At 38.3% G+C, this 27,606-nt stretch overlaps 6 protein-coding genes across 6 annotated transcripts; 4 read left to right on the forward strand and 2 right to left on the reverse strand.

Moving 5' to 3' along the window:
* The first annotated feature begins 902 nt into the window (after positions 1-902).
* Positions 903-3,964, forward strand: LOC101301313 (F-box/kelch-repeat protein At3g06240-like). The gene is made up of 2 exons (XM_004303879.1): positions 903-2,221; positions 3,788-3,964. Exon 1 carries the CDS (start codon positions 916-918, stop codon positions 2,209-2,211), a length of 1,296 nt encoding a protein of 431 aa, XP_004303927.1. The 5' UTR covers positions 903-915; the 3' UTR covers positions 2,212-2,221; positions 3,788-3,964.
* Positions 3,965-5,857: 1,893 nt separating this feature from the next.
* LOC101304696 (putative F-box protein At3g16820-like) lies at positions 5,858-7,067 on the forward strand. Its single transcript, XM_004305826.1, has 2 exons — positions 5,858-6,169; positions 6,369-7,067. The coding sequence occupies exons 1-2, from the start codon at positions 5,858-5,860 to the stop codon at positions 7,065-7,067; spliced, it is 1,011 nt and encodes a 336-aa protein (XP_004305874.1).
* Positions 7,068-8,189: 1,122 nt separating this feature from the next.
* On the forward strand, positions 8,190-19,278 carry LOC101304994 (Fanconi anemia group D2 protein homolog). The gene is made up of 30 exons (XM_004305827.1): positions 8,190-8,200; positions 8,800-9,201; positions 9,275-9,704; positions 9,998-10,252; positions 10,342-10,554; positions 10,788-10,919; positions 11,001-11,145; positions 11,242-11,288; positions 11,365-11,466; positions 11,594-11,701; positions 12,002-12,144; positions 12,327-12,421; positions 12,535-12,613; positions 12,709-12,760; positions 12,848-12,928; positions 13,260-13,355; positions 13,447-13,550; positions 14,077-14,554; positions 15,185-15,220; positions 15,309-15,510; positions 15,596-15,729; positions 15,844-16,024; positions 16,125-16,354; positions 16,474-16,569; positions 17,687-17,776; positions 17,994-18,128; positions 18,261-18,321; positions 18,403-18,458; positions 18,753-18,873; positions 19,115-19,278. The coding sequence occupies exons 1-30, from the start codon at positions 8,190-8,192 to the stop codon at positions 19,276-19,278; spliced, it is 4,479 nt and encodes a 1,492-aa protein (XP_004305875.1).
* Positions 19,279-20,175: 897 nt separating this feature from the next.
* On the reverse strand, positions 20,176-21,373 carry LOC101305291 (probable aquaporin NIP5-1-like). Its single transcript, XM_004305828.1, has 4 exons — positions 20,825-21,373; positions 20,669-20,730; positions 20,364-20,538; positions 20,176-20,253 (listed from the first exon to the last, which is right to left on the reverse strand). Exons 1-4 carry the CDS (start codon positions 21,371-21,373, stop codon positions 20,197-20,199), a joined length of 843 nt encoding a protein of 280 aa, XP_004305876.1. The 3' UTR covers positions 20,176-20,196.
* Positions 21,374-22,328: 955 nt separating this feature from the next.
* Positions 22,329-23,591, forward strand: LOC101301600 (rhodanese-like domain-containing protein 19, mitochondrial-like). The gene is made up of 6 exons (XM_004303880.1): positions 22,329-22,479; positions 22,581-22,658; positions 22,798-22,871; positions 22,969-23,039; positions 23,166-23,219; positions 23,322-23,591. The coding sequence occupies exons 1-6, from the start codon at positions 22,463-22,465 to the stop codon at positions 23,439-23,441; spliced, it is 414 nt and encodes a 137-aa protein (XP_004303928.1). The 5' UTR covers positions 22,329-22,462; the 3' UTR covers positions 23,442-23,591.
* An 819-nt stretch (positions 23,592-24,410) lies between these two features.
* Positions 24,411-25,277, reverse strand: LOC101305584 (putative F-box protein At3g16210-like). Its single transcript, XM_004305829.1, has one exon. The coding sequence runs from the start codon at positions 25,275-25,277 to the stop codon at positions 24,411-24,413; it is 867 nt and encodes a 288-aa protein (XP_004305877.1).
* Positions 25,278-27,606: the final 2,329 nt, after the last annotated feature.

Here is a 27,606-nt window from a genome sequence, read left to right on the forward strand (position 1 = left end):
CCAAGAAACCAGTGGTTCTCTCATCCTTCTCGGCAATCGTCTCTAATATTTGGGAACTTAAGGAGAAGGTTTTGGTCCGGCAAGAGGAGGGAGAGGAAGGAGGCAGTTCAGCGTGTTCAGGTGCGCGTGGACGTCTGTTGAAGGCTACTGCCACGATGGCGGTTGGATTTTTCGACGATGTCGGTGTTGGTACGGCTAGATTATGAGAAGAGACATGGGTTGTATGAGGCGTGTGGGTTTTTCAATCATGGTGGTGGTGGTTGTGATAGGTTGGTGGAAACTGAATTGAAGGTGTTGTTGAAGCTGGCGATTGTGTAGTTGGAAGTGGCTGCCGTGTCGACAGTCGAGCAGATTGTTGTGACGTCGGTGGGTGTTATTCCAATAGGCGCAATCATTTGTGTTTAGAGTCACGCGGTGGGTCACTCGAGTCTATAGGGGTTGAGGCAGATGTCGTTGCTTTGGCGTCGGGTGAGGATGGCACGGCTGCTACAGTTTTAAGTGTGGGATTGTGTTCGGAAAAATATACCGAATTGGGCCAGTTGTTTGGCTACGTGGAATGGATAATGAGAAGCAAGGGTTGGCTGAGGACTGGGCTTCGGTCGCCATCTTCTCTATAATTTCTCTTTTGAGTAAATTTTTTTCTCCAACTCTAACAGCTTCGTTGTTTTAGAGAATTCAAGGTTTTTGGGTGAAATTAAAGGGATGCCGAAATTAAAAACCTTTTGAAATATGGCGAGCAAACTGTAATTTTAGGATGGTAGAAGTAATTTCCTAGTTACGAACTTAAACCACGGAAAATATAAAAAGTTCGAAGATGCGAGGAGGGAGGTTAAAAGTTAAAACATACCAAAATCACCGAGAGCGGGATTTCTAGGGTTTTAGATCCTCTGCGATTCCAATTCCCCCACCCCCAAAATGACGAACAGAGCCAATCTCAGACCCCAATCGAAACCAATTTCAAAGCCAGCACTCAAATTGCTATGGATGATCAGAAAACGCAAACACCTTTCCCTCTCTTTCCGCCGTTCCTCAATGCCGGACGGCTGCGCCGCGGTTCTCAACGACCACGAAGACATCCTCGTCGAAATCCTCGCAAGACTGCCGGTCAAAACCCTAATGCGATTCCGTTGCGTCTGCACGACATGGCGTTCGCTAATCGCCGACCCCCATTTCGTCAAGAAGCACATGAAATACGACGCCGAGAGAGGCGTAAACGACGACGACATGCGGCTGCTGTTCTCCATGAAGCCGCCCAGCACCATGGCCTTGGCGGATTTGAAGGGCTTGAAGGACGCTGGGCAGGATTTGAAGAGTTTCAGAGAGGACCGTGTCGCAATCAGAGAGCTGGAGTTTCCGGTTTGTCTTGATTTCGTTCAACATTCGGATATTGTGAATTTTGGTAGTTGTAATGGGATTATTTGTGTTCAGTTTCGCAAGGATTTTGTGTTGTGGAACCCTTGTACTGGAGACCACAAGGTGTTGCCAAAACCGAGTGGTGTTTCGTTCTATTCGCAGTATTATGGATTTGGTTATGATGAAATCAATGATGATTACAAGGTAGTGAAGGGGTCACATAATGAAATTGGTGTGGATGGTCCGATGAAAGCGATGGTGCAGGTGTTTTCACTCAGGAGAGGTACATGGAACACATATCCTGGCCCGAGGAACAGTTGCATGATAGGGAACTATCCTTGCCAGATGAACAGTTGCATGAAAGGGCAGGGGGGTTTTGTGAATGGAGTGCTGCATTGGTTGCGGTTTGAGGAGAGATGTAAGACAGAAAGCAGGGAGATTATGCCTTTTAGTTTAGCTGAGGAGAAGTTTCTGGAGGCGATGTCGCTTCCCTATGAATTTGGTGGAATTTTGATTTGCCAGAATCGTCTCTGCGTGCATAGTGACAGAGCGATGGTGAGGATTATGATGATGAAGGAATATGGGGTCAAGGAATCTTGGACTGAAGTGCTGTATATTACTTATCATACTGTACCTGAGATATATGATGAGATATGTAAGGTGACGCCTCTGTGGATTCTGGAGAATGGGGATGTTTTGGCATACACGGTACAGCAAGGAGTCTACTTGTCAGTATATAAACCAAAGGATAAGGCATTTACGAATGTTATCAGGCCTGAAGTGAGTTACATGTTTGAAGCAATCGCTTACAAAGAAACTTTGGTTTCACCGATAACTGGCAGTCTCAGAGACATCTGACAACATCATTGTGAGTCTTTTCTGTCTAATATGATCAAACTTATTGTATATTGTGTTTATAGCTAATGTTAGATTATGTTGCCTGGACATTATAAACTGATATTCAGCTTTGCTTTTCTCTTTCCTTATTGTGCACAAGGTAATTAGCTACTGTTTTCTTGTGCCCTTTGTATCCTGGTTTAAAAGCTGCTGGTTAGTGGCCAGAATGAGAAGAACATATATTAGATTTTTAGTCTGGCGATTTAATGTCACTATAGCATGTGACCGTCTCTTATTGGATCTAAGGTCTGGTATAAAGTAACTACTACCCTAGTACCCTTTGTCATGCATCCTGAAAACTTGCCGATGGCTTGCCATTTTGTGAAGTGTGAACTAACAATCCCCATCCAAATACAGCTTTGGTATAAATTTCTTTATTACTTTCCTTGACACTTCTATACACAATGGTAGCCAGTAGCCACTGGAAGGATTCACTGAACTGTCTCTATCAGTGAAGATTGTTCTTGAATTGAGGGATTTTGTCTTTAGAATCGCTACTACATTTTCTTAAACAATGGTACTTTTCCTTATGCGTTTTCCCTTTTAAGCATCATCCTCTTTCTTCTGCATTCATCTTCGTGCTATTTGCAAAGAATGTTCACAACTTTGAAAACATTAATTAGACTCTTGGAAACACAAGTTGACATGTTGACCTGCTAAATTTGGTTAATGAGGAGAGTATGATCGAGTTTCTTTGCATTTTCTGGGGAAGAGTGTTGTTCAGTCGAAGGTTTCCTCCTTTGTAGTTTATGCATGAATTAGGTATGTTTCAGCTGTCTTTTTTGGTTTTCTTGGAAGTTGAAATTGTTTTAATTGTGTTGGAATTTGGTCATGCCGTCATGGGTACTGGAAAATTCATGTGTATTGCAATCTACTTTCCACATCTGAAATTTTGCATCTACTACCAATTTTTCTTTGTATTAAATTATAAGGTTTACTAAGAAACTCTCTATAATCTTCTTCTGATGTGATATTGATATCTCTATCTCATGCAAGACAGAGCTTCATTCCTGAACTGTTTCTGTTCAACCCACTTTTATTTGCTCTTTTGCCAAACAACCTAATTCACTTATGTTTTGACTTTAAAGCTACTTACAAGATTGACTCTCGGTGCCTGTAAAGCTGTAACTATCGTAGCAATTTGTCCTGTGATAGTCAATTACACAATACACTGTCCTTCCTCCACCATTTTGGTGCAACTAAACAATTATTTTTGCTTGTCAAAGTATTGTAATGCATGGTAGGTACAATACATGATCTTTACTGACAGAGATTTCTGGTGCAGTATCGAGACTTTATAGCTATTCACAATACAGAATTACACAAATCATTTCGTCCGGTCACCAACACTTTTTGAAAGCAATCATCTTGAAATTGTTTGAGCATGGTTTTGTATTGTTCGTTTTGTTAGTATTACAATTGATTTGCATTCGTTTTTTGAATTAGTGAAATCAGTGAATGCTTGTTAATTCTGTTTCCTTTCTTTTTCCTTATTTCAAGTGGTTGCTTGCTAATTCCTCTGAGACAATTATAGCAGATTTGTTGGCGAGCTAGTGCATTCTTTCTACGAACCTTGGTGGAATCCCACAGAAGAGTTGAAAGGAGTTGGATTGGAATGTCTGTGAACCTTTTGCAAATTAAGGGCAGCGCGAGATTGTGCCTAACCATTTGAGAACTCAAAATGAGCTTTGATCTTAACTGATTTAGTTTTGTGCTGTTCTGCGGGCTGAAGTACATCACATCACACAGGTGTGTTTATAAGATGTAGCAGCAACTTTTCAGTTTTCTGTCTACGTGTGACTGCTCTCCATTCTGTATTCAGTATTCAGTAGTCTGTAGCAATGATTCTGAATCTGGAGGCGTGCTTTTTGATATACTTTATACTTGTGTTCAGAATGTTGGGGATTTCATTAGTTTCAGATGTTTTCGCCTTGCATTTAACATTCCAACGTGTGCGCATGCTGCTATCGATGAGACATATGAGGTTTTTTCATGTGAAAATGTCTATTTAGTACTGACTTGTTCTCCTCACTATTCATTTTAATGACAACTTAAAATATCCCAATCTAATACAAGGTAACAGTGGTAACTAAACTGAAGTCCAAATCAATAATTACCAAAATCCTCGCAAAACAAAAAAAAAACAGGGTCCTGTTTAAATAATTTTGAGACTATTTTGTCTTCACCTTTTAAACATTTATAGAGAGAAAATGGAAGAAAGTCTTTACCGGAACCTCTCTAGACTTGATATAGAATTTGATTTTTAGTTAATCTTTTTCTTAGAATTCGGTTACACATTCTTTATTGCGCGGGTCTTTTTCTTAGAATTCGGTCACACATTCTTTCGGTTACACATTCTTTATTGTTGGGGGTGGAGATAGGTAAAGACTGAATTCCTGATTACAATAAAGCATAAAAAAAATCTTGAAATAATACCAAGATTCTCCATAAAACCTAACAACCACTAATTAGCAAAGAGCGCACGAGTGGCTAGCTACTCCATTTGTTTTGTTACTATGTTGACAGAATGGAAATATCATAGATATATAACACGATTATATATCCTAATGTCAATAAATAAACTTTCCAATTATGTTGCAATGTGGAAATAAATCTGGCGGCACTCATTTGTCACTATGTTGACATAACACAATTATATATCCTAATGACAATAAAACAACTTTCCAACTAAGGTGCCGTGCAGAAATAAATATGGCAGCACTCATTTTTATCCTACCGTTAGGAGGTTACGTCCATTTAATTAACCAAACATGCCAGCCGATCATTCTATACGTGCATATTTGTACCTCTAGATTAGATTTCAATGTCCTATTTTCTTCGTATGTCTAGAGTATATTGATCGAATCTCTATGATACATATTTAAATACCTACTATTTCAATTGAAGATTTTGACATGTTTCAAAAGATTCAATTTTTGTGTGTATCTATATAGTTATTTTATTATGGGCAAAATTCATACTTTTAACATTTTAGTCAAATATGGTTCTATACATACATATGTTTTTTTTTTTGCTGGTTTTTTTTTTGTATGTCTAGGTAAATTGAATCTCTACAATACATCTTTAATTAAGTACCTACTATATATATAGTTACAATTGCAATTTTTGACATATTTCAGAAGATTCAAGTTTTTGTGTATATCTATATTTAAGGTTATCTTATTAGGGAGAAAATTCTTACGTTTTACATTCTTGTTAAATATGGATTCCATACGTTCATATTTGTGTGTCTAGGTATATCGAATCTCTAGTACACCTACTATATATAGCTAAAATTGTTAAGTATCCGATGTTTATAGGCATGCACATTTGATATACGGATTTCATCCGAGAATTATTCCTTGAACAAATTTGGATATGTGAATTAAAATTCAAAATTGTACTAAAACAGTGATTCCCTCAGTGAATTTGGTCAAGTCTATAGTACCTATATAAGCACAAGTCATGTATAAGCCGAGTACTCTACCATTGAGTTAGCAACCCAAATAAGCAAATCAACTTTGATTCTTGAACAATCAAGATATTTTTTTAAAATTTTTTTAAATATTCTATAGAAGGGTTGTGTAACCTCAATCAAAGGAAGAACATGGTGAACTGCGATGGCCAGTCTAACCATGCTCTTGCTGATGATGAAGATCTCGTTTTTGAAATCCTCACAAGGCTACCTGTTAAGTCTTTGATGCGATTTCGTAGCGTAAGCAGACCTTGGCGTGCTTTGATCTCCCAGTCTCACTTCATTAAGAAGCACCAGAGCCACGCAAACAGTGGCATCGCCAAGAACAGCAGCTCCAGGGTTATTTTCCTGACGAATCCTCCCACCTTCATACGATTGGAAGATTTGGAGAGTCTCAGTAGTGATGGTCTAGATCTTGTTACTCCTACAAAGCTTGCACTGCCGGTAACTACTTCTAACTTTGAAATTTGGGACTGGAAAATTGTTGGTTCCTGCCATGGTCTAGTTTGTCTAGAAATAAATCATAGCGTAGTTGTAATATGGAACCCTTGCACCGGAGAATCCAAGCGCTCAATAAAACCTATAAATGATTGCGTTTCAAGGTTTTATGGGTTTGGTTATGACTAACATGGATGATTATAAGGTAATACTGGTCGGTGTTCCTTTGATTGAATGCGAACACAGCTTTACCTCCTTCGCCGATCAGACCACCGTTCAGGTTTTTGCCCTAAAATGGGATTCTTGGAATTTTCATGAATGGTGCGGGGATATTAACACCTTGAAAGGGCAGGGGCACTTCTTAAACGGAGCTCTGCATTGGTTGGAGTTCGAGTCATTGGAGTTTCAAGGGGGCTCGAGAATCATGTCATTTCATTTAGGTGAGGAGAAGTTCGAAGAGATTCCAACACCCTTCGATGGTGAAGTTATTAGAGGAGCACCGGGTGGTTTTAATGGGTTCATGACGTTCAAGAATCGCCTATGTGTGTATTCTGGTGCGTTTTTCCCCTCTCCATTTACTATACGCATGCTGGAGAAGTATGAGGATAAGGAATCCTGGGTAGAGATTTTAAACGTAGATTCAAATGTTGTTCTTGACTTTGGTGATAAAATACTTTACTTGAAGCCTCTGTGCATTCTGGAAAGTGGTGAAATTTTGGTGGATAATGTAGAAGAAGGCCATGGATCTGTGTTGGCATTGTATAATCCTGACGAAAGAACATCCAGGGATCTTGTTCATAACCATAAGCATTTGTATTTTGACACCATTATCTGTGAAGAAACTTTAGTTTCACCAGTAATCGGCAGTGGCGGAGACAACGATGCTGCACCAGCAACTTTGTGAGGTTTGCCTTCTTTCTTTCAATCATATATGATCAAGTTTTTCTTTCAATCATATGCATAATCATCTTTTGCATGTGTAATATTACCTGTTGATCAATTATATTTTTAGGTTTTTTTTTTTTTATAGTAAAAGACAATCCATTAAAAAGAAAATGCCCCGTGAGTACCCAACGTCTACATTGTCTTCAAGGGGAACACTCCCTTCCCACATACAATTTGTGGTAATACTATGACCTAGGTTTGCAAGAGCATTAGCAACAAAGTTAGCTTCATGAAAAACATGAGTGAAACTAATTGAGTTAAAAGAGCATTTCAAGACATTGATATCTTGGAAAATCTTCAGCAATTTCCAGGGGAGCAGCAATACCATTGGCTACATCAATAACTAATTTGGAGTCCCCTTCAACTTGCACATTGGTAACACCCAACTCTCGCACCTGAATGAGACTGTTTCTCAGCACCATAGCTTCAGTGATCGGAACATTGGCTCTTCCACAGTTGAAAGCAACTGCAAGGATAGGGTTTCCATAGTTTGTTCTTATGATGAAACTTCCTACAGCCGCACCATTGCGCACTGAGCCGTCAAAATTAATCTTAACCCACTATGGTGGGGGTAGAGTCCACCTGATATTTTTAGGTTACACTTTGCTTCTATTGCACGTAAAAGTATCGATGAATATTTTTACGTGCAATACAAGCAAACATACATGCACTACAAGATATTGGCACGTATTTATATAGTCATTCATGCAAATGTTGACTATATAAAAAGAGAATAACATACGACTTTTATAGTTTTAGTAATTACTAATTAGTGTAACGGTTCAATATCTTTCATATTTTCTTTCAACCGTGTAAGATAGTATGATTCGTGTCTCACATAAAACAAAGTCTTTTGCCACTTATTTGAAAAACCTCGATCTTATGTTCCGATCCATATCATGTATCAATTAGGCCACCACCTATATATAATTCAAGTTAATTACACACATCTTTCTTTTTTATAACAAGTGTAAAGCTCGGTATTCACTCCCTCTTCGATCGTGGCCAGAATTCGGTAATACAGACAAATGAAGAAGCCAATTAAAGAGAGGGAAGGTGGGAGTCGGGAAGGGAAAGAGCTATGGCGGACAAGTATGCACCACATCCAAATAAGGAAGCAACTTCTAGGATCCAAGGGCATTTGATGCTCAAATAATATTGGTGTTCCTAAATATTGCACCAATTAGGAAATAAAATGTATTGTCTTTTAATCTCATATTAAAATAATGAGAGTTACTCGTCGTGTGTATTGTTATATGTAACGTTTCATATTGAAATTGTTATATGATTTGTTTGTCATTTCTATGTAATATTTTACGTTGAATAAATTTTCTGTTTTTGAGAATTAAATTTTCATTTTACTTTTCAGTTATTTTTATGGTCTCAGACTGTTTTGATGGTTTTTTTTCCTTCTTCTTTTTTGTTTTTTCATAGAGATTTGGTTGGTTTTCAGAGCTCAAAAAGTCCAATAAAAACAAAAAAAAAAACACAATATATCGGCCCAACATTGGGAGGTTGGGCCTAGCAGTGGATCTTCTAATTTTTGAAAAAAAAAAAAAAAAATGTTTATTGAGAAAGAAGAAGAAAGATCAGATATTTTGAAAACCAAATTCGAAACCTATCTCCACCTCCACCAAAATTTCGCGCCCTTTATGCCCTCATCATTCTCAATCTCTCCGTCTCCACCACAGTAGCAGAGATCAGTCCCCACCGAAACGACGCCGTAATCCAACATGGTCTTCCTCCACCAACAACTCCCCTCCCGCAAAAGACCCGCCTCTTCTCACGGCCCCCCTCCCCCTCCCCCTCCCCCCAAAATCCTCCAAGCCCAAACCCACTGCCGCCACCGCCTCAAATTCAACACCAAACGACGCCGTCGAGACCCCCGCCGTCGATAAAATGGTCTCAATTTTAGCCGAGGCCGGTTGCACTCTCGTCAACCCCTCCGGCCCGCCGTGCCTCCCCTCCGACCCTCACAAGCTCCGCCGCGACCTCCACCGCACATTTTCCTCTTCCGAAAATGCCCCCGCTCTTCGCTCCGATTTCCTCAGCGGTCTCTCCTCCTACATCCAAAACCCTAGAAACCTCCGCAGGTCAGTTCAATCACTCACTCTCTCTAACTATTTCACGCTTCGATTTCTGAAAATTGTTCTGGACATTTCCTAGGGTTTTGACTGCTTCAACCAGAAGCGAGAGCTTGCTACGGCACCTACTGCTCGTCCCTTCGATCCAAGTTGACATCCAGGACATGCTTCTCGAGAAGCTTCCGGAGTATTTCCATGTGGATTCTGATCAGAATCCGTCGTCGCTTTCTCTAGAGGACGATGTTGCTAGGCTTATAATCAACCACTTCCGGTGGCTCGATTTCGTTGTTGATCCTAATGCATTGGCTGAGAAATTGATGCAAGTGCTTTCGGTTTGCCCTTTGCATTTGAAGAAGGAGATCATTGGCTCGCTGCCGGAGATTATTGGGGATCAGAATAACAAGACTGTGGTTCAGTCTCTGGAGAAAATGCTTGAAGAGGACTCGGCTGTGGTTGTGGCTGTGCTTGATTCGTTCTCGAATCTTAATTTGGATAGTGAGTTGCAAGAACAGGTTTCACTCTACCTTTCACTTATCTATGGAATTCAAGTAGTACTTTTAACAGTTTTGGTTAATATCTGTTTGGTTGTTGAGAGAAATCGGAATCGCAAATTGTCTTTGAATAATGTACTAAGCATTCTTCAATTTTTAGTTTCATTATCATTTATTGGTAGGCAAAAATAAGTATGCAGTGATGTAATGAAATGATTTACTTGGCTTCATATGTTTGAGGAGTGAAAAGGAGGATTAAGTTATCTTTGGCATATTTTAACTGCACCTAACTTTAAATTTCATTCTGTTTGAAGGTTATCACCATAGCATTGTCCTGTATCAGAACAATTGATGCGGAGCATATGCCCTACCTGCTTAGATTTTTATTGCTTACAGCAACACCATTGAATGTAAGGCGGATAATCTCTCAGATTCGTGCGAAGTTAAAGTTTGTTGGTGTATCAAGTCATCATGTTTTGCAACAAAGTAAACTCAAAGGGAAGTCACGTGTGGACAACTCGGAGGCTTCTATTCTTGATGCCTTGAGATCAAGTCTTAGATTTAAGAATGTATGTTTTCTGCCCCTACTTCAAGAATATCGGTTGTGATGGAATTGAATTTTTCTCCTCTAATATTGGTTGGTTTCTTTTATATGTAGATACTGTGTCAGGAGATCTTGAAAGAGTTGAACTGTCTTGAGAGACCTCAGGATCACAAAGTTATTGACATATGGCTACTGATGCTGATATACATGAATGGTGAATCTTTGCAAAGGAGTGTTGAAAAGCTATTTAAGAAAAAGGTTATTGAAGATAGTATCCGGGAAGCTATGTTTGATCAATGCATTCATGGACACAAGGAGCTTGTACAGGTAATTTTGACTATAATTTCGTATCAAGCAGTGGTTTCGTCTTTAGGGTTGGCAAGAGCACCAACTTTAGTACGTACGATAGGAAATGAACCTTGAAGCTTTTACTATCCCACCCCACCAGTGTCACTTGTGCTAGCATTCATTACAACTATAGTGATGAGGCTTTCTTTATTTTTTATTTTATAAATTATTTAATGATCAATCGAATCTAAATCCTCCTTTTTACTTCGTAGGATTACTTTCTATCTTTCATTTCTTTGTCCGAGTACCTGTTGGCTTGCAAAGAGCAGAAGGTCAGGCACTTTAGCATTCATATGTATGTTTGTCTCTTTGAGGAGTTTGGTGATACTTACTCAAGACAGGAAGTAAGTGATCTACAGTTGCTTTACTGGTTATTTAGTCATGGACAGAGGATTTTGTAATTACTAATTGCATCTTTGATGTAGATTCTTGGTTCACTAGTTACCCATGTGGGCTCTAGTGTGGGTTTTGAAGTCACTTCTGCTTTAGAGACCATGAGGTTGTTGGTTTCCAAATACGCACAGCAATTAATTCCTCTTTGTTCTCATATTAGTGGTAAAATACACATCTGTCAGTAGTTAAACAAAAAATTAATCCATCATTAATGTTAGTATGTCTGGAGTACTTCTCGACAATGCATGATGACTTCTTTGTTCCTCATTTCAGGTATCTTGGATTTTTTAGAGGGATTCAGTCTTGAAAATCTGCACAAGGTAGGATGCTATCTTTCTTTATTATTTTTTGGCTAAAAACTTAAAATCATCAATTCACTGATTTTAGACTATGAAGGTCTACGAGATTTTCAGCCGTCTGGCCCTTTTGGCTCGGTCAAGTGCAGATTCACATGGGTCTTCTTTTGCAAATGAACTTTTCATGATAATACGTAAGCAGGTATAAAGAATGATCAAATTTCTTATTTCTATACTGCGTTATATTGAAATGCAATACATGTATAACCATAGTCGCTTTTACAGCTGTGGTAATGGAAAATTTAGATGTTCCTCCTCCTGTTGGACAGGTTAGTCATCCAGATCTGAACTACAAGAAGATGGGCCTTGTTGGGACTCTGAAGATAGTTTCTTGTCTAGGATGTGCAGCTAATGATACAGGTGCATCCCCATCTCAGGTAAATCCACCAGCATTTCAGTTCTACAGCTTCTGTAGTTAGGTGGACATGGTGGTTGTGTGTTGCAGTTGTTTTGGCCTTTCCAATGATTTTGAAATTTGAATTTTATGTTGATCAGAGAAACATATAGAACACAGTTACGATGCTCATATTTGTTGCCTCCAGGCTGAATTCACATATTTGGTTCTGTATTTACAATTGATGTTAAACTTAAGATTATATTTTTGTCAGCATTTGGTTTATTTCATTTTTTGAACACTTTATTCTTGAAACCTTCATCATTCTTCAGCATTCCTACAGAAATCAAACTGTGATGAGGCTCTGGAACTCTTGAAAATAGCTTTGGACTCTTGCAAACAGCTGCCCTTACCTCTGGTCATGTTTTATGACGAACTGACTGAAATGATTGAAACCAACACACTTGATCCAACCATTATGGAATGGTCAGTTTTTTTTTTTTTATTTAATACGTTGTACGTCTCTCTCTCTCTCTCTCTCTCTCTCTCTCTCTCTCTATCTATCTATATCTCTCTCTCTGTTTTTCTTTCTTTCTTTTTACGTACATAGTTACATACAAATAATTGTTTTCTGATTTTCCAAAAACTTATCTATCTGCCTATTTCAGGATTGGCAAACATGTGGGAGAGTTTGAATCTATATTTCTGTCTGATCTTGATGGTGGAAAGTTAGCAACCAATGAATCTTATTGTGGCTTAGAAGGTGATTTGCAATATTCTTATTGCAATGCAGATGTGCAATATTCGTCTTTTTTTTTTTTTTCCTTGATAGAGATATTTCTCTTTGTCAATAATGATACCTCTTATTTTTTCTAGGTGAACTGTGGATGAACTTGGATGGTGATATATCTCCTATTTGTCTGAACTTCTTGCCATTGGCTTCATCCACATTGCAGTAATGTTTGAACACACATTAATCTGTAGATAAGTCTTTTGTTTTCTTTTTCTGGTTGTTGAAGACTGCTGAAGTTGGAATCTTGTTGTGTGCAGGTCTGCTTCTTGTCTACAAGTTCTTCCGGCTAACTTCCTTTTATTATCTGCAGTAAGTTGAAGATACCTGTAACTGGTGATAACTGATCAGATTACAATCTCTGTGATAAACTTTTGGAATGTTCTTATCAACTTTCAGATCGAAAGGTTCACAAATCAAGGATCTCTTGGTGGGATTGATGCACTACTGGGCTGTCCTCTCCACCTCCCTTCTTTAAAGGTGAGGTCAAGTAAAAAAATGCCTTTTCCATTAATAATTATTTGGCTTATACCAGAGTTTCTTCTAGTTAAAGCTATCAATCCGTATTTAAGAATTTGCAACAAATATATCCCCAGTTTACACCATAACTCACAAGTCACAACACATGTTTAAATGCACACACAGAGATTGCTCCAGATACTTTATTAACTGGAGCTTTTGAGAATTATGGGGATATCATCAGATGAAGTAATATATAGTTGTTAGTTGGTTTGAATTATTTTACTTGTGTAGCCTGTCAGTGCTCATTTCAATGACCTATACTGACATGCAATTACTTGTGGAATCCCAGTATTTCTTTGGATCTGAGTGGAAGTCTCTTACAGGGAAGCAGAAACAGATAGTATGTCTGTCTCTATACTATGCTTCTAATTGGATACGGGAACTAGTAAGTGTAGAAGCTTATAATGTTGCGTTCAGTTTTCAACTGGTTTGGACATGTAAACTGTGGTTTCTTACTCCTTTAATGTGATGTTTAGCTCAATGCCTTCTGTACACAAATCACCGGAAGATTTGATTTTACAAGTCAGGCTACTAAGGAGGACATAATTGCCAAGCTTTTGAACCGTGTGAGGAATCTTATGTACGTTACTGAGCCCTTAATCTTTTGGCAATTTATTCCAAACTGTGTAAATCTGCTGTCTGCCTTAAATATTAAAACAATGTGAAGTAATTTTACATAAGGTGTCTCGGTTACACTTATCATTTTGTCAAGTTCCAAATATTAGAATATGGTTGTGAATCTTTGTTGCAAATGAGGAAATTCAAGGGAAACAGGCATCCTTATAGTACCTAGATTTGAAGGCAGCACTTTGAGGTGCAGGAAACCTAATGGGAGCATTTTATTTTCTTATTCGGTTTTACCGTATTAGTTTTCTCCTGTCTTTAATTTTTGTAATTTGATTTTGTCTATTTTTATATGTCAAGGGTGTGATGCGTTTTGCTGTCCTGAAGCAGACCACCCTTGTTATATAAAGCATGGTTGATTGGCTGGATTGTGGGAAGTTGTTGATGTGGATCTAAAACAATTGATTAAATATTATCTTTCTAATTGTGCTATTTAAACCTTTAATTTTTTGAGTAATGATGGGGACAATACAATAATGCAGATTCTTGGAAAGCTTATTGAACAACTGTATTGAGAGGTACCCTCTACCTCTTCCTGAACTTCATCCAAATGCGGATATCAATCGGTCTTCTCTCTTAAACAAACCTCATCATATGGGGCACATTGAGAAGAAACATGAGCAGAAGAAGACACAAGAGGATGTCTCTCCGAGCAGCACAAAGAGAAATAATAAGACCTCAAAAGCATCAACAGCATCAGATACTATGGGAAGGCTCCGGCAGACCACATTATATGATGTCTTGGGGAAAGCGGGAGTTATAACAGGCCAAGAGGTTCCAAATGAGGATTCTTCCGGTTTATCTATGAAGGGAAGGTCATGTGAGTCCTCTCAGAAAAATCCCTGTGACTCTGAGGCTACCATTATAGAAATGTCTGCTGTTGCCAAGGCCCTTGAAGCTCAGAGATCTAAATTCAGGCCTCTCCTGGTTCAATGTTATTCAGTTTTAGCACTTTCAAAGGTAAAGTTGTTAGCCCAAAAATTAAACTTCCTTATCGTATTACCTGTTATTGAGTTAGAAATTTAACCACTACTTTTCTGGCACTGCATTTTTTGTGAACTTACTTCTCTTTTTGGTTACCGTCTAGTATTTAGTGGAGGAAGGTGTTTCATATAGCCTAATGCAGAGATGGAAATCACAATTTTGATGCTTCTGTTAAGACTTTGTCCTTGTACAGTATATACAATTCTGAATTAAATTTGTCACTTATTATTATTATTATTATTATTATTATTATTATTATGTACTTTCTTTTTTCAATGAGATTTTGGCAACAGGCTGTCAGCTTGTACCTGAGAAAGACCTGGTTTTTGTGCTCTGGGTTACAAGCAAATAAAGTAGTAATAGTGTATGAGTATAAACACAATAGGTTTCACTGACTAAAGTTAGTCAAAGAATTTATTTTTAATTTATTTTTTGATAAAAGCCGAAGTGTATGTTATACTTAATAATATGCAGAAATATATCCATGTCAAAATATCTGCTTTTGTTGTTATCTATTTTGCTGCATATCAAACTAGTAGCTTATTACAAGATGTGGAGGGTACTAGAATAGAATAATTGTGGACTATTTGTTATTGTGAAATGCAGAGTGAAGTGTCCTGTTGCTCTGATGCTGCTGCTGAGGTACCAGCCTTTCAACGAATTGAAGCTCTTATTTATTATGAAGAAATTGTAAACATGTGAAACTTATTTTCTTTTCTGTGGGTGTTAGTTACCCCTACATCTGTACCTTCTGCGTGATCTGCACAACAAGCTGGAGTATTTCAATCCTGGAAAACAGTTGTGGGGTAAAGGCTTGAGTGGTCCAGTTGGGTTCACAAGGATGACATTAGATGAATTCTTGAGCAGAATTGAACCACTCTTTCCAAGTCTTAAGAAACATTTGAATAGTGCAGTTTGGTTACTTAAACAAGGTGAGAATGTAAAGCACAATTTGGTGGATAAACAGTAGAAGAATGCCACTTCCTTCTATTAATCTTAGAACACTTAACTCTGCAGGTGGTGAAACTTGTGAAGAACATTGGAATAGTGAATCTACTTCTGCTGGAAATCCAGACATTCCCAATCTTGTACTTTCAAACTACACAGCTTCTACTTCAGTATTCAAAGAAGTACTTCATTGTTTCAGTGCGGTGAAAATCTACCCTTCTCTCTCTCTCAACCTAGCCCAATATCCTGTGTACGTACGTGGTGTTAAACTTCTGTTAGAGAACTACTAAATATTCTTACTTTGATCGTAATGACAGATATTGAACCTTCCTGGTGTTCAAACAGACAAGCCAGCTCTCCTACACCTGCTAGAAGCATTCCAGCCCGATAGGATTCCAGATGGTTTTTATGCAGGCATACAGCCTAACCTTTCTCCTGGGACTGCAGAATATTTATATTTTGGAGCTTATTCATTTTTTGAAGGTGTTTTGGACATAGGTAGATTATTCAATCTTGTTTCCTGGTAGTGCTTTAAGATGCTCATCGATTGTCATACATTTATTTAACCAGCTTTTGTAACTGCATACGGTTCATGCAGCGTGTTCTTTCTCCTTTATGCTGGCGTCAGAGTCACTTTTTACTCTAGAATCGGTTGTAACCTCAGTCCAGAAATTTGTCAGTAAGTTAGAGGGAAATGGTAAAAGCATGCAGTACGAATTCATCCAGGAGGCTGTTCCTACTTTGCGCAGAAAACTTGGTACTTCTGCTGAGAAGGTTTTAAGGCAAAGATGGGATGATGACAATCTTGATAATGGTTGGAAGAGCAAAGTGAGCTATCTTTGTTCTGAGCTCTTATTTCTTGAACTAATTTAGATGATTTTATTTTTAGTTTTGTCCTTATAATGGATGCACCATTTTGAGTTTTTTAAATACCTAATTGTCTATAGGGAGAAACAGTACAGAAAATATTGCGTATTTATCTGGATAATAGCGGCTCCACTCCTGATCTGCTGAATGAGCTCTCCTGCTCTATTTTACCCCAGGTAAATGGATCTTCTCTCCATTCTAGGACTTGGTTTCCTAAAAGTCTTCATATATATATATACACGACGGCGTTCTAAAGAGGATTCCACACAGCCCTTAAAGTGCTGACGTCCCTCCATTTGCCACCATACGGCTCCGACGACGGCGCGCCTCTACCTCAGACGACTCTAGCAGCGTCCCCGACCACTTTCCCTCCCCGGCGAGTCGGTTCTTTTCCAGTTTTCCGGCGAGATCACCCAAAACTTCAAACAAAGGTGATCTCGCCGGAAACTGGAAAAGAACCGACTCGCCGGGTAGGGAAAGTGGTCGGGGACGCTGCTGGAGTGGTCTGGGGTGGAGGCGCGCCGTCGTCGGAGCTGTACGGTGGAGAACGGAGGGACGTCCGCACTTTAAGGGCCGTGCGGACTTCCTCTCTGGATCCCGACTGAGTATATATATATATATATATTTTCTTTCTAATTTGTGGATTAAACGAAAAATTTTGAATTTGTTTTTAGCTTTATGAATACAACAGATCACATTATTGGAAGAGCTTCTAGTGAGAACCTTATAACGAGGACTAAGTTTCGAATGAATGGTTGGATTAGTGTTTTAAAATTTAATTGATATTTTCAAATTCCAATATGCATGTCATCTTATCGTTCATTCAACTATCCTCACTTGTTCCTTATTATAAGATCCTCATTGGAAGCTCTTCCTCACATTATTTTAGTCAGAAATGTTTGTCTTGTGTTGATGACAACTTGTCCTCTGTGGACAACTGAATGTACCTTTTACATGTTGACAAAATTTTTGTTTTATAGGATCATATAAAAACAGTTCAGAATGGAAGTATTTGTTTTATGTCATTATGCTTGCATCTGAATACCAACAAGACAACTGTTTGAGAATCGGAACCTTGTTCTCTCCTTCCAGACCTCAAATGGAGTACCCTATTTTACGGCTCTTTAGAACGTGGATCTGAGAAATCCATATTGAAAAATGGTGTACTACAGTCTAGACTATATTAGCACTGATGTGATTCAATCTTGGACAGATTATCTATTCATATGGTGACTGCCGAATCAATTTATTGACCAGCCATTAACATAATGTTAAATTTGATTTCTATATTAGGCTTCTTTTGGCAAAGGAAAGGACGAAGATGATCGACATGGTTTTCCTTCTCTATCTTCCGGAACATTTGGTGTATGGTACAAGATATTGGTAAGACTATGGTTTTGTTTTATTTACGATGGTTTTCTTGTTGGAGATGGAGATGTTTACACAAGGTGATATTATGTGCAGCATGAAGAAAATCTTATCGTTCTAAACAAACTGGTGAGTTATAGATTCATTTTTCAAACTTTGCCGATGATCTCCTATGTTTTAGTTAAAACTCACTAGGTCGGAGAACTAGAAATGATCTTTGTACCTCTCTTAGGTCAAGGAAACTACTGCCCTGAAGCGACCGAGAGCTGGCGCACAACATGAAACTATTGAAAAGCTTCTGATCAAGCTACACCAGTGTGTAAATGTGGTGGTATCACTAGTTAACCTTTGTAAGACTCATGACAAGGTACATAAACATGATTACAAAGTTTTTAATCATCATTACTTTTGGCTTTGATCCACTTGTCCTACTTCAGCCTAGTTGTTATAATGGCTCTATTGCCATCAGGGTTTAACCTGTTACTATTGTGTGGTTTAGGTAACTTTGCATGCCATGGCTGTTGGATATGGTGGGAAGTTCGTTGATTCTTTCCTGAAAGGTATATTTGTGAATTGTGACACTTGTTAGTGTATGATCTGAATCTGAAGTATGAGAGCACTAACTTCATAATGTTTTGCAGCTTTTGACTTCTTACAGTCCCACTTTCAAGTTCACAACGAGCAGATACTCAACTTGGTAAGATCTGTTGAAACGTATAGATAGTTACATACTTACATGTTAAAATGGAGTTAAGTTTTATCCTTTTTTTTTTTTACTGAAAGAAACTCTTATCCTTTTGTATATCAATCAGGTTTTAGAGCTTCAAAAAGCCACACGAACAATACAGACCCTATGTTCTGAAGCAAAGGTTAGTCTTACCGTTTCCTATTACAAATGAAATTATCTTTTAGGACTAAATATATGTTCACAATTGCAATTTCATTATCATACAATACTTTTTGATTATGTATTTGTTAATTATTCTGGAAGGGCTTGAGACAAACAAGTATAACCAGAAAAATTCCTGCTACAAAGAGATCTATGGAACACTATTTGTTCTGTGTGAAAGCTCTTCTCCACACCGCACCAAGTGGCCTTACTTTCTGGATGGGTATGTTTTGCATTGATGGCTTTCTTTGGTGCACCAGTTTGTAAAGGGAAAGTATATAATCTTACTGTAAACTATTTGGAGTACAGAGACTCATAAAACATTTTCACACTTTTTGCACTCTACATCAATATGCCCTTTTCAAATTCGCAAGTCTGTGGATAGGTTTTTCCTCATGTGTCATTCTTTATGTTTGTATACTTTTCTAAGTGAAGCGTGTATATATTCATTTATACTCCCACAGGAAATTTGAAGCATAAAAATTTGACGGGCGAGGTGGTGAGTTCCCAAGTGTATGCGGATCATGATAACGAGAATAGTGCTGATGAAGAGCCAGATGAAGCTGTTGATGAAGATCCACCGGAGAGCATTGCGGTTGGAGAGGATACAGAAACATTGAGCGAATGAAAGTGCTTGGTAACAAACGCTCTTTGAACACATTGACTGAAACAAACACGTGAGTTCTAAAAGCTTGCTTTACATAAATCTGGCAAGACTTGTATTGTTCGAGTATGCATTTTCTAAATGTTTCACTATATAGTTTTGAATGTTCCATATTTTCAACACGAATTAACTGACTACAGAAATTATACAGCAAGTGTACCACCAATTGTACAGTAATTGGTTTAAATGTTGATTACTAATATTTTTTTCAATTTTTGCAGGGCCTCCATTGTAGAGTAGCATATCCTGAACGGAGTAAACATGCTGATCAACTTGTAGTCAGAAACGGTGATATAAGGGCAACGAATGGTACGCCTTGAACCACGAAAATCGTAGCTTTATGACTATGTGGACTAATTATAAAGTATAAACTGTCTAGGTTATCTAATAGAATTATCAAGTAGTATTGTAATTGTGAATCTATTATGAGAATGGCTTTAGTGATTCAGGTGCATTCATGCATCAAGTTCAAGTGCTTGTTCTTTCTCACATTATTACTTGGTAGGGGAAATAATATCCGAGGACTGAATCGAAGAGTCATAACGGGATATAAAAATATCACAAAATTTTTCAATCTATCATAAGCGAAGATGATATGAATATCTTAGTTTTTGAAAAGTTAATATATGAGGACACTACAACAGTTTCTGTGAATTATACCATACAAAAGCAAGCAAGGAAAATATTGATTTGAAAATAGTTCTACATTCAAATAATTGAGAAACTCCGTACACTTTGTCGGAATACATGATCAAAATTTCCATAATGTTGTCACTCAACGGTTACAAGTAGTGTTTATATTGATTATATTGGTTGTCACTTTCGATAATGATCTGAAGTGTTGGGGTTTCCCTGTCGTAATGTCCCGTAATGAGACTTGTCTCAGGGAAAATGTACGCGAGGTTGTGGCGTAGCCTCACCATTACTGTCGTCATGGATCTACCACACACAACAAAGATAAACTTTACTAAAAAAGAAACAAGAAAACAGGAGTTTTAATAGAGAGATGTAGTAACTAAATATTAAGTCTAGTCCTAATTACTCCTAACCTGGATTTGTGTTTTTTGTGGGATTTCTGGGAGCTTCACAGCTGTGTAGGCAGCAGCACCAGCTAAAGCACCAAGTGTTGGTGCAACCAAGTAGATCCACAGCGATTTATAATGTCCTGCAGCAATTGCCGGCCCCAAAGTCCTGGCCGGATTCATTGAAGCTCCGGTTGTTGGCCTGTGCCAAGTACATATTGAAAACTACAAGGTTTGGACTTGAGATTATGCTCATTTTACTTTCTACGCACTATTAGTATTAGACAATACTGACAAAAAAAAAAAAAAAAAAAAAAATAACAAGTACTCACCCTGCTATAAGAATATCGAGCAATACTGCAGTTCCAATTGCTACACCTGCCAACTCCCCTACCTGTCAACCATATATATAAGAAAGAATATCAAACCCTACTAATTAGAGAGCGAGCTCAAGAACTTCGGTTGATTTGCAGTCGTGTAATACATACCGCACGGGTATCTGTGGCAACAGCAATGATTACAAACATGAGAATGAAAGTGACAATGAACTCGAGTGCAAAAGCTTGGCCATTGCCTACTGAAGGAACTGTAACTCCACCGTTCATAAAGGGATGGAAAACAGACTTTAGAGCAAAACTTGCAGAGATGGACGCCGAAACCTGCGCTGTAATGTAGAGAGGAACTTGGGACCAAGGGAAGTGTCGAAACGCTGCAAATGCGACGGTGACCGATGGGTTTAGGTGTGCTCCAGAGATGTGGCCGGTGGAAAAAACCACTACCATCACTGCTAACCCTGAGCATGCTGCGTTGCCTAGCAGTGTCTCAGCACCATCGTACTTTTGGTTCACTATAGGTCCTGCCGCTGCCGCAAAGATCAGAATGAAGGTCCCCAAAAACTCCGCTCCAACCTGTAAGTACATGCCATTCGAGTGACGACTATTAGTGATGATCATTATCCTTGTGATCATGTATAAAACATCACCAGCCTTTCCAACAACTCGCAATCGCTTCAAGCCTATATATACATGCAATTCCATGGTATTCGTAGTGATTCTTAAGCCTTATGTTAACATTAACATCACGAGCCTTATATTCATATATCATATCGTCAGAATCCAAGAGCATGGCAATTCGTTGCAATATAGTTGGTGTTGTTTAGAGGTTAGTTGTATGTACCTTACGGATTAGAATGGCATCGAGCTCAAGGAAGCTCGTCAGGCTTCTGCTTCCTTCCATTAAGACTTGCTAGCTTAGCAGCCTTAGCTAACAAGAAGAAAAGAGAAGAGCGCCCTACAATGTGAAGCAGGGACAGAAGAGACCTAGTACCTATTACTTGGAATTCTGTTTGCATAAAAGATAATCTTGTCCATGAAGCATCACATCATCACTTGCATGATGATTGCTTTGCAAGTTGCATTAACCCTTGAAGGTCAAAGAGATTAAGCCCCCATCATCATGTATATAAATTCTTAATTAATGATTGAGAATAAAAGAACATATTCAAAGTCAATGCCATCTTTTGGTTCATTTCAAGAGAGTTTAATTTTGTTTCTGTCTCTTTTTCAGCTTATATCGATATTGTTCTCAACTTATATAATTCATGAAATTTTTTTACCTATATACGCATACATTGAGTAATGTTACTTGAAAATTTGTTCCACACAATTCCTACTACCAACATGAACAAGAAATGACTACTCTTGCTACGAAATGCAATATTCAAAAATAGTCGAGAGAATTTCAAAAGTAAAATATGATTATCTCTTACATCCATCGTGAGAAATACGGCCAGGTCATCTATACATGTACTCAAAATACATAAACTCATCCAAAGTCAACAGCTTTAACTAGTTGCATTTTCTATATATATGATCATGAACATATAGTGCAGCACACGCTAGTTAGAACTTGCCACGTTATAAATTCATCAATAATTGAGATTATTTAAAAAAAAAAAAACTAATTAAGCAATGTCAACTCTCTTGGTTTTGAGACTTTCAGTCACTTCATACATCACATATACATAATCATAATGGCCGGCTGCAGGCACCAATACACATGTGAAGCTGTGCTCGCTACTAAGTACGTCTCCTGATCAAGGTTGAACACATTGAAGGTGAAGAACAATGGCCGAAGCAAAAAGGTGATCGAGATCGATCGATGATCTGATTTTAATTCTGTCAAGCATAAGTTTAAGTTCTGCACCATATCTGAATCTTCTCCATCTGGTTGTTAACTTTGCAGGGGTGAAGATGTTAAGAGCGTTGATGTGTTTACTGCAAAAGGTCTGCTCAGCACCGGGCACCTGTATCTGGATGTCAGGTATATATGTGAATAGTGAATTGATTAATCTTTGTGGATTTGTCTCAAATTAATTTACCATGGTTGTGTAGCTTAATCAGTGCAGCAATTAGTGAGTTAACGAGACCGATTCAATAAAATTCTATCTCTCAATATACAGGACAAGTGAGGAGTTCAACACCAGCCATATTGAAAATGCCATCAACGTTCCTTACATGTTCAAGACCCAAGAAGGTACTCTAATTTTCAAACAGATCCCCCAATATGCATTTTAATCTGACTAAAACTTGAATTTATATTATTTTTTGGTCATGATTAATTAACCATGCAGGTAAAGTGAAGAATCCTGAGTTTCTCATCCGAATTTCCTCGATACTCAAGAAACAGGATCACCTAGTCGTGGTAATTAATCAATTCGTAACTCTTAATTATCTATGGTTAATTATCTTTTCTATGTTTTTGATTGATTCTGAATGAGTACGTCTTAAACTTTCCGCGATACGTCTTAACTCTTTATTTTTGTTTTAGGGTTGCAACAGCGGAGGCAGATCACTTAAAGCTTGTGTAGATCTTCTCAATGAAGTAAGTTACTCAGGATACTGATCCAAGTCTCTAAACTAGCTAGTATTCTATATAATGGAGAAATTGAGTTAACTATTGTTAATTTAATGAAAAAAATTGCAGGGTTTCGAGCATGTCACTAACATGGAAAGGGGCTACTCTTCATGGGTGGACAATGGACATGCTGGTGACAAAGATAAACCATCTGATGAACTAAAAATCGCTTGCAAGTTCCGACCTTGAAAACTATTTACCTTACGTGATTGAACTTTTCATGCACCACTTATGTCTGTAAAAATAACCACCCTTGGTGGTAAATGGTAATGGTAAATTGGTAAGCTTTAAATTTAAGGGAAACGATCGAGCACAAAAAGAGCTATCGTAATTTGATGATTTGATATCTCTAATTTCATGCCATTTCCACATTATTTGAATACTAGTCAGTATCATAATCTTTCATTACACAATACACACACACTTATTATTATTGAGATCCATCCAAACAAATCATGTAACCAATGCAAAACATGTATGTATTATTATTGAGATGGATAACCAAGACGAACTACACGAGTATATATATGCAACCAATGCAAAACATGTATTCTGAAGGCGAGTTCAGTAATGTCTTTTGTAAACCTGCAAACTAACTGGAACTCGATGAGAAGTATAAATGAGCAAGTCACAAAATCAAGATACAATATGTAAGGTAGAAAAAAAAACAAGCAATTTAACGAATTAATCCAAATTCAGGGTGTTTCCCTCAAGACTCAAGTCTATGTTAAGTAATAATACGCAAGAAAGGCACTTCGAATTGTTGATTTATCACCAATCCATTAATTTTTAATTGTATAAATCCGAATAAAGGACAGTAGATTAACAAGCACTTTCATCATCTACAACGTCGTCTTTACCACGAAAGATAGTGTCAAGTGAGAGAAAGTTTGGAATATAGTCGCATGCCCCGTGAATCTCTACTGGCGAGCGACCAACCTTAACAGTCTTACTGCTGGTTGTTCCAGGACCATAAACCTTCAATTCCCTTTCTTTCTCATCGAACACCAATACTTCCTCCTCCTCAGTTACTTTCAATAGGTTAGTAGAAACTGTAGAATATAACCTGTCCTGGTGCAATCCATGAATTTCATATTCCATGGTCCATGATGCCTCTACACCATAATCTTTCATCATCCAAACACTGGCAACATTGTCTCAACTATTTGGAACAAGTACGGAGAGGCAGCCTCTCAAAACTCCAAGGTTACACGGAGCGCCTCCAGATTCAAAATCAAAATGTGGTAACTGTTGGAACTGCTCAGTTTCAAGATCAAAGGCATATATCAAAAGAGAACCATTACTAGGAACAGCCCAATGAAGAAACCCATTCAGATAGGTCATATATAAGCATAACCCATATAGGGAGCGACACAGCTGCCTATTGGAGGATATACTCATTATAGGGTTTGCATCAATGCTTCTCCAAATACCAGAGCCAACAGTCATAACCATTGCTTCAACTTTAGCAGACTCCTGGAATCTATAAATATCCAGTACTTTATAGACATTACTGATGGGACTAAATCCAAACCCCAAAATAAGTGAGTATTTCTTAAGATAAGATTTTGATATTGGAAGAAGCGAGAACTCACTAGTCATGGGATTGGATATGTAAAACTGGAGCCCTGGCTCGTTTAGACACAGGAGGCCGTTGCAAGAACCCACAATTTCTACACAGAAGCTGATCTCTAGGTCTTTAGGGCAAGGGTTCAGTGCCTTGCCATGTCGTCTCCGGCGACTCGTCGAGGCCTTGTCACAATCGATTAAGAAGTAGAAGTGGTCTTCATGATAAGCTTCGGATGTGATGTTGTTGCAGTCAGTTGAACCATATATCAAAAGGGAAGAGGAGGGTGAGGGCAGTGTTCCTGAAAATAGGTCTTTGATTAACTGGGGATCTTTGAAGAAACTATGCCACGACTTGCACACAAATCTGCATTGGGTGAGTGTTTTCGCTGAGATTTTGCAAAATATTTCCACGAGTATGTGATCCGGAAGTTGGAGAATGCGGCAAGCTTTCTTCATATTGGATCGATTGGTCTTCTTCATATTGGATCGATGCAATATGAATGAGGGACTAGGGTTTTGAAGGGAACACCAGATTCCTAAGCTCTACAGAGATTTTACATGACCTATACCACCCAAAAAGGCCCAAGACCAAACCTTAATCCAAGTGATTCCTTAAACGGGAACTGAACCAACCTAGGCCCAGTCTTCAGAGAGGCGGAACCAACCCATCATCAGCTACCGGTCTCCGGTGGCCGGACATGGCAGGCATCACCTCTAGCCGACCAAGCCGTCACACCAAGCAAAGACGCCTCGTCCATGGATTTGTTTCCCTAAACGTATTTGACCTAGCTCGATCACCACCTGCAAGAGGTTTCAGTACGTTCCGAGTTTACGGCAGCTCCTTTGGCAGACTCAGGTGATTTTGGGTCCAAATTTCTTTTTCCACCTAAATTACTACATTTTGTTTCTTTTTCTTTTTTCCTTTTTTATTTTTTTTAGAATAATACATTTTGTTAAAAGTACAAGAAACCGTAGAAAACCGTCTTCTCTCTCTCAAACCTTGCGGCAGGCAACCTGGTGTCGTCGTCGGATGGGTTTTCTCTCTTTTGACCTTGCAATTGCGTAGTTATGCTTGGGATAAGAGGTTCAGTTTGACGGTAGAATAATCCACTCCAGATCGCTTTGGCTGGGATCTACTCACTATGGCAGACCGAGAGATGGCTACTCCAGGGCTAGTTTGGTATCGCTGTACTGCGAAAATAATTAGTTATGAATTAAAACAGTTTTGTGTTTGGTAAATATTAGTTTTAAAAGTGCTGCCAAGATAAAATTTATTAATTTCTAGTGTTTTTTCTTACAGCTGTTTTTAAAAGTAACTTTCAGGTTGCTTCTAAAAGCTATTGCCAGTGACTTGTAATTTTTTTAAAAAGCTTCTTTTCTTTTATTTACCAAACACTACTATACAATCTAAAAGTTCAGATATAAATTAATTTTTTTAAAAACGAAACTGTATCCAACTAGGCCTAAGTGGTGGAGACACGTTGGCACCTAGTGGGTCCCGTGCCCCACCCACTACCGTTTATCACGTTTTAGCATGCTTATGGTTGTATCTGACTAGCTTGTTTACCACAGTGGAATGTAGTTTGCCTTCCATAGAAAAGGTCCAAGGTTCGAGTCACCTCAGAATAGGTAGTTTGTGGGGTTTTTTTTGTTTTTTGTTTTGTTTTTTTTTCAATCCAAACAAGTTTATTTATATAATATATATTTTGAGAATTAACATTATTTTTGCACAATTTTTCTGAAACTTGAATAAACTTGATAAAATCTGGGTATTTTTTTTTCTTTCTTTTAGGAAATTCGGATTTTTTCTTTTCTATATAGCTTTGATATGTTGCGAGTGCCCCACTTAAAATCAAATTCTCGCTCCGCCACTGGCTACTCTGATTCAAATCTTGATCGTCGACTTTGGTGGGTGCAAGAGTCTCTTTCTAGGTTTGTTGTTGAGATGGCGGTTACTAGTTGGAGATGGGTGGTTGACGGTGATCTAGTCGAGTTGTGGTCACAAGGTTGTGAGTGGAATGTTAAGCTTTCCTTGAAATTGGTGTTGGGAAGGCGGCGACAACTACTCGAAGTGGTGACCGGGTCGACAATGGTATGGTCTCATGATGATAGGATGGGGACTTTGGTTCGTCTACTACTATGGGGCCCACCGTTCTGTCAAATCGGTAAAGATTTAGAAAGCAGATCACTACTCCAGAGGATTGAGGTAATGTTCCTGGCTGTATTGCGCTCTTGTTTGGTCATTAGTCTTTGTTCTTTGTTTTTAGTTTTTGCATTAGTGTTTACAGTTGTTGTCATGGATTTCAACAGATGGTTCGATTTGAGTAGCTTTGACGTTGCTATTAGTACCGAGTCTTTTGCCGGCTTAGAGCTGTGCGGTTTATTATTAGTTTGTGCTGAGGTTTTCGGGAGATCCTGGGATGACCCACCCAATAGTTCTCTATTGTAGCTGGATCATACAGTCATTGCTATCTATAGTGGTCAATTTAGCTTGACCATCTACTCAATTTGGCTGTCGTTGTTGGGTACATTGATGTCAGTCTCTTCTCTTTGGAGTGAGGATGTGTATTGTGAGGCTAGTGTTATTTTTCTTAGTTATAATCCTTTGTTAACTAGCTACATCACATTGGGATACCCATCAACCAATGATTCATTACAAGTTTGTTATGACCGTGAGAAAGGAAAATAGAAGAGACAAAATATGGAAAAACACACAAAGATCGAAGTTGAAGTATATGAAGCATATATATATACAGGGCTCTTCTAATGAGGGATCCTATTTTTT

The sequence above is a fragment of the Fragaria vesca genome, linkage group LG6 (assembly GCF_000184155.1).
Source record: "Fragaria vesca subsp. vesca linkage group LG6, FraVesHawaii_1.0, whole genome shotgun sequence".
NCBI lineage: Eukaryota > Viridiplantae > Streptophyta > Magnoliopsida > Rosales > Rosaceae > Fragaria > Fragaria vesca.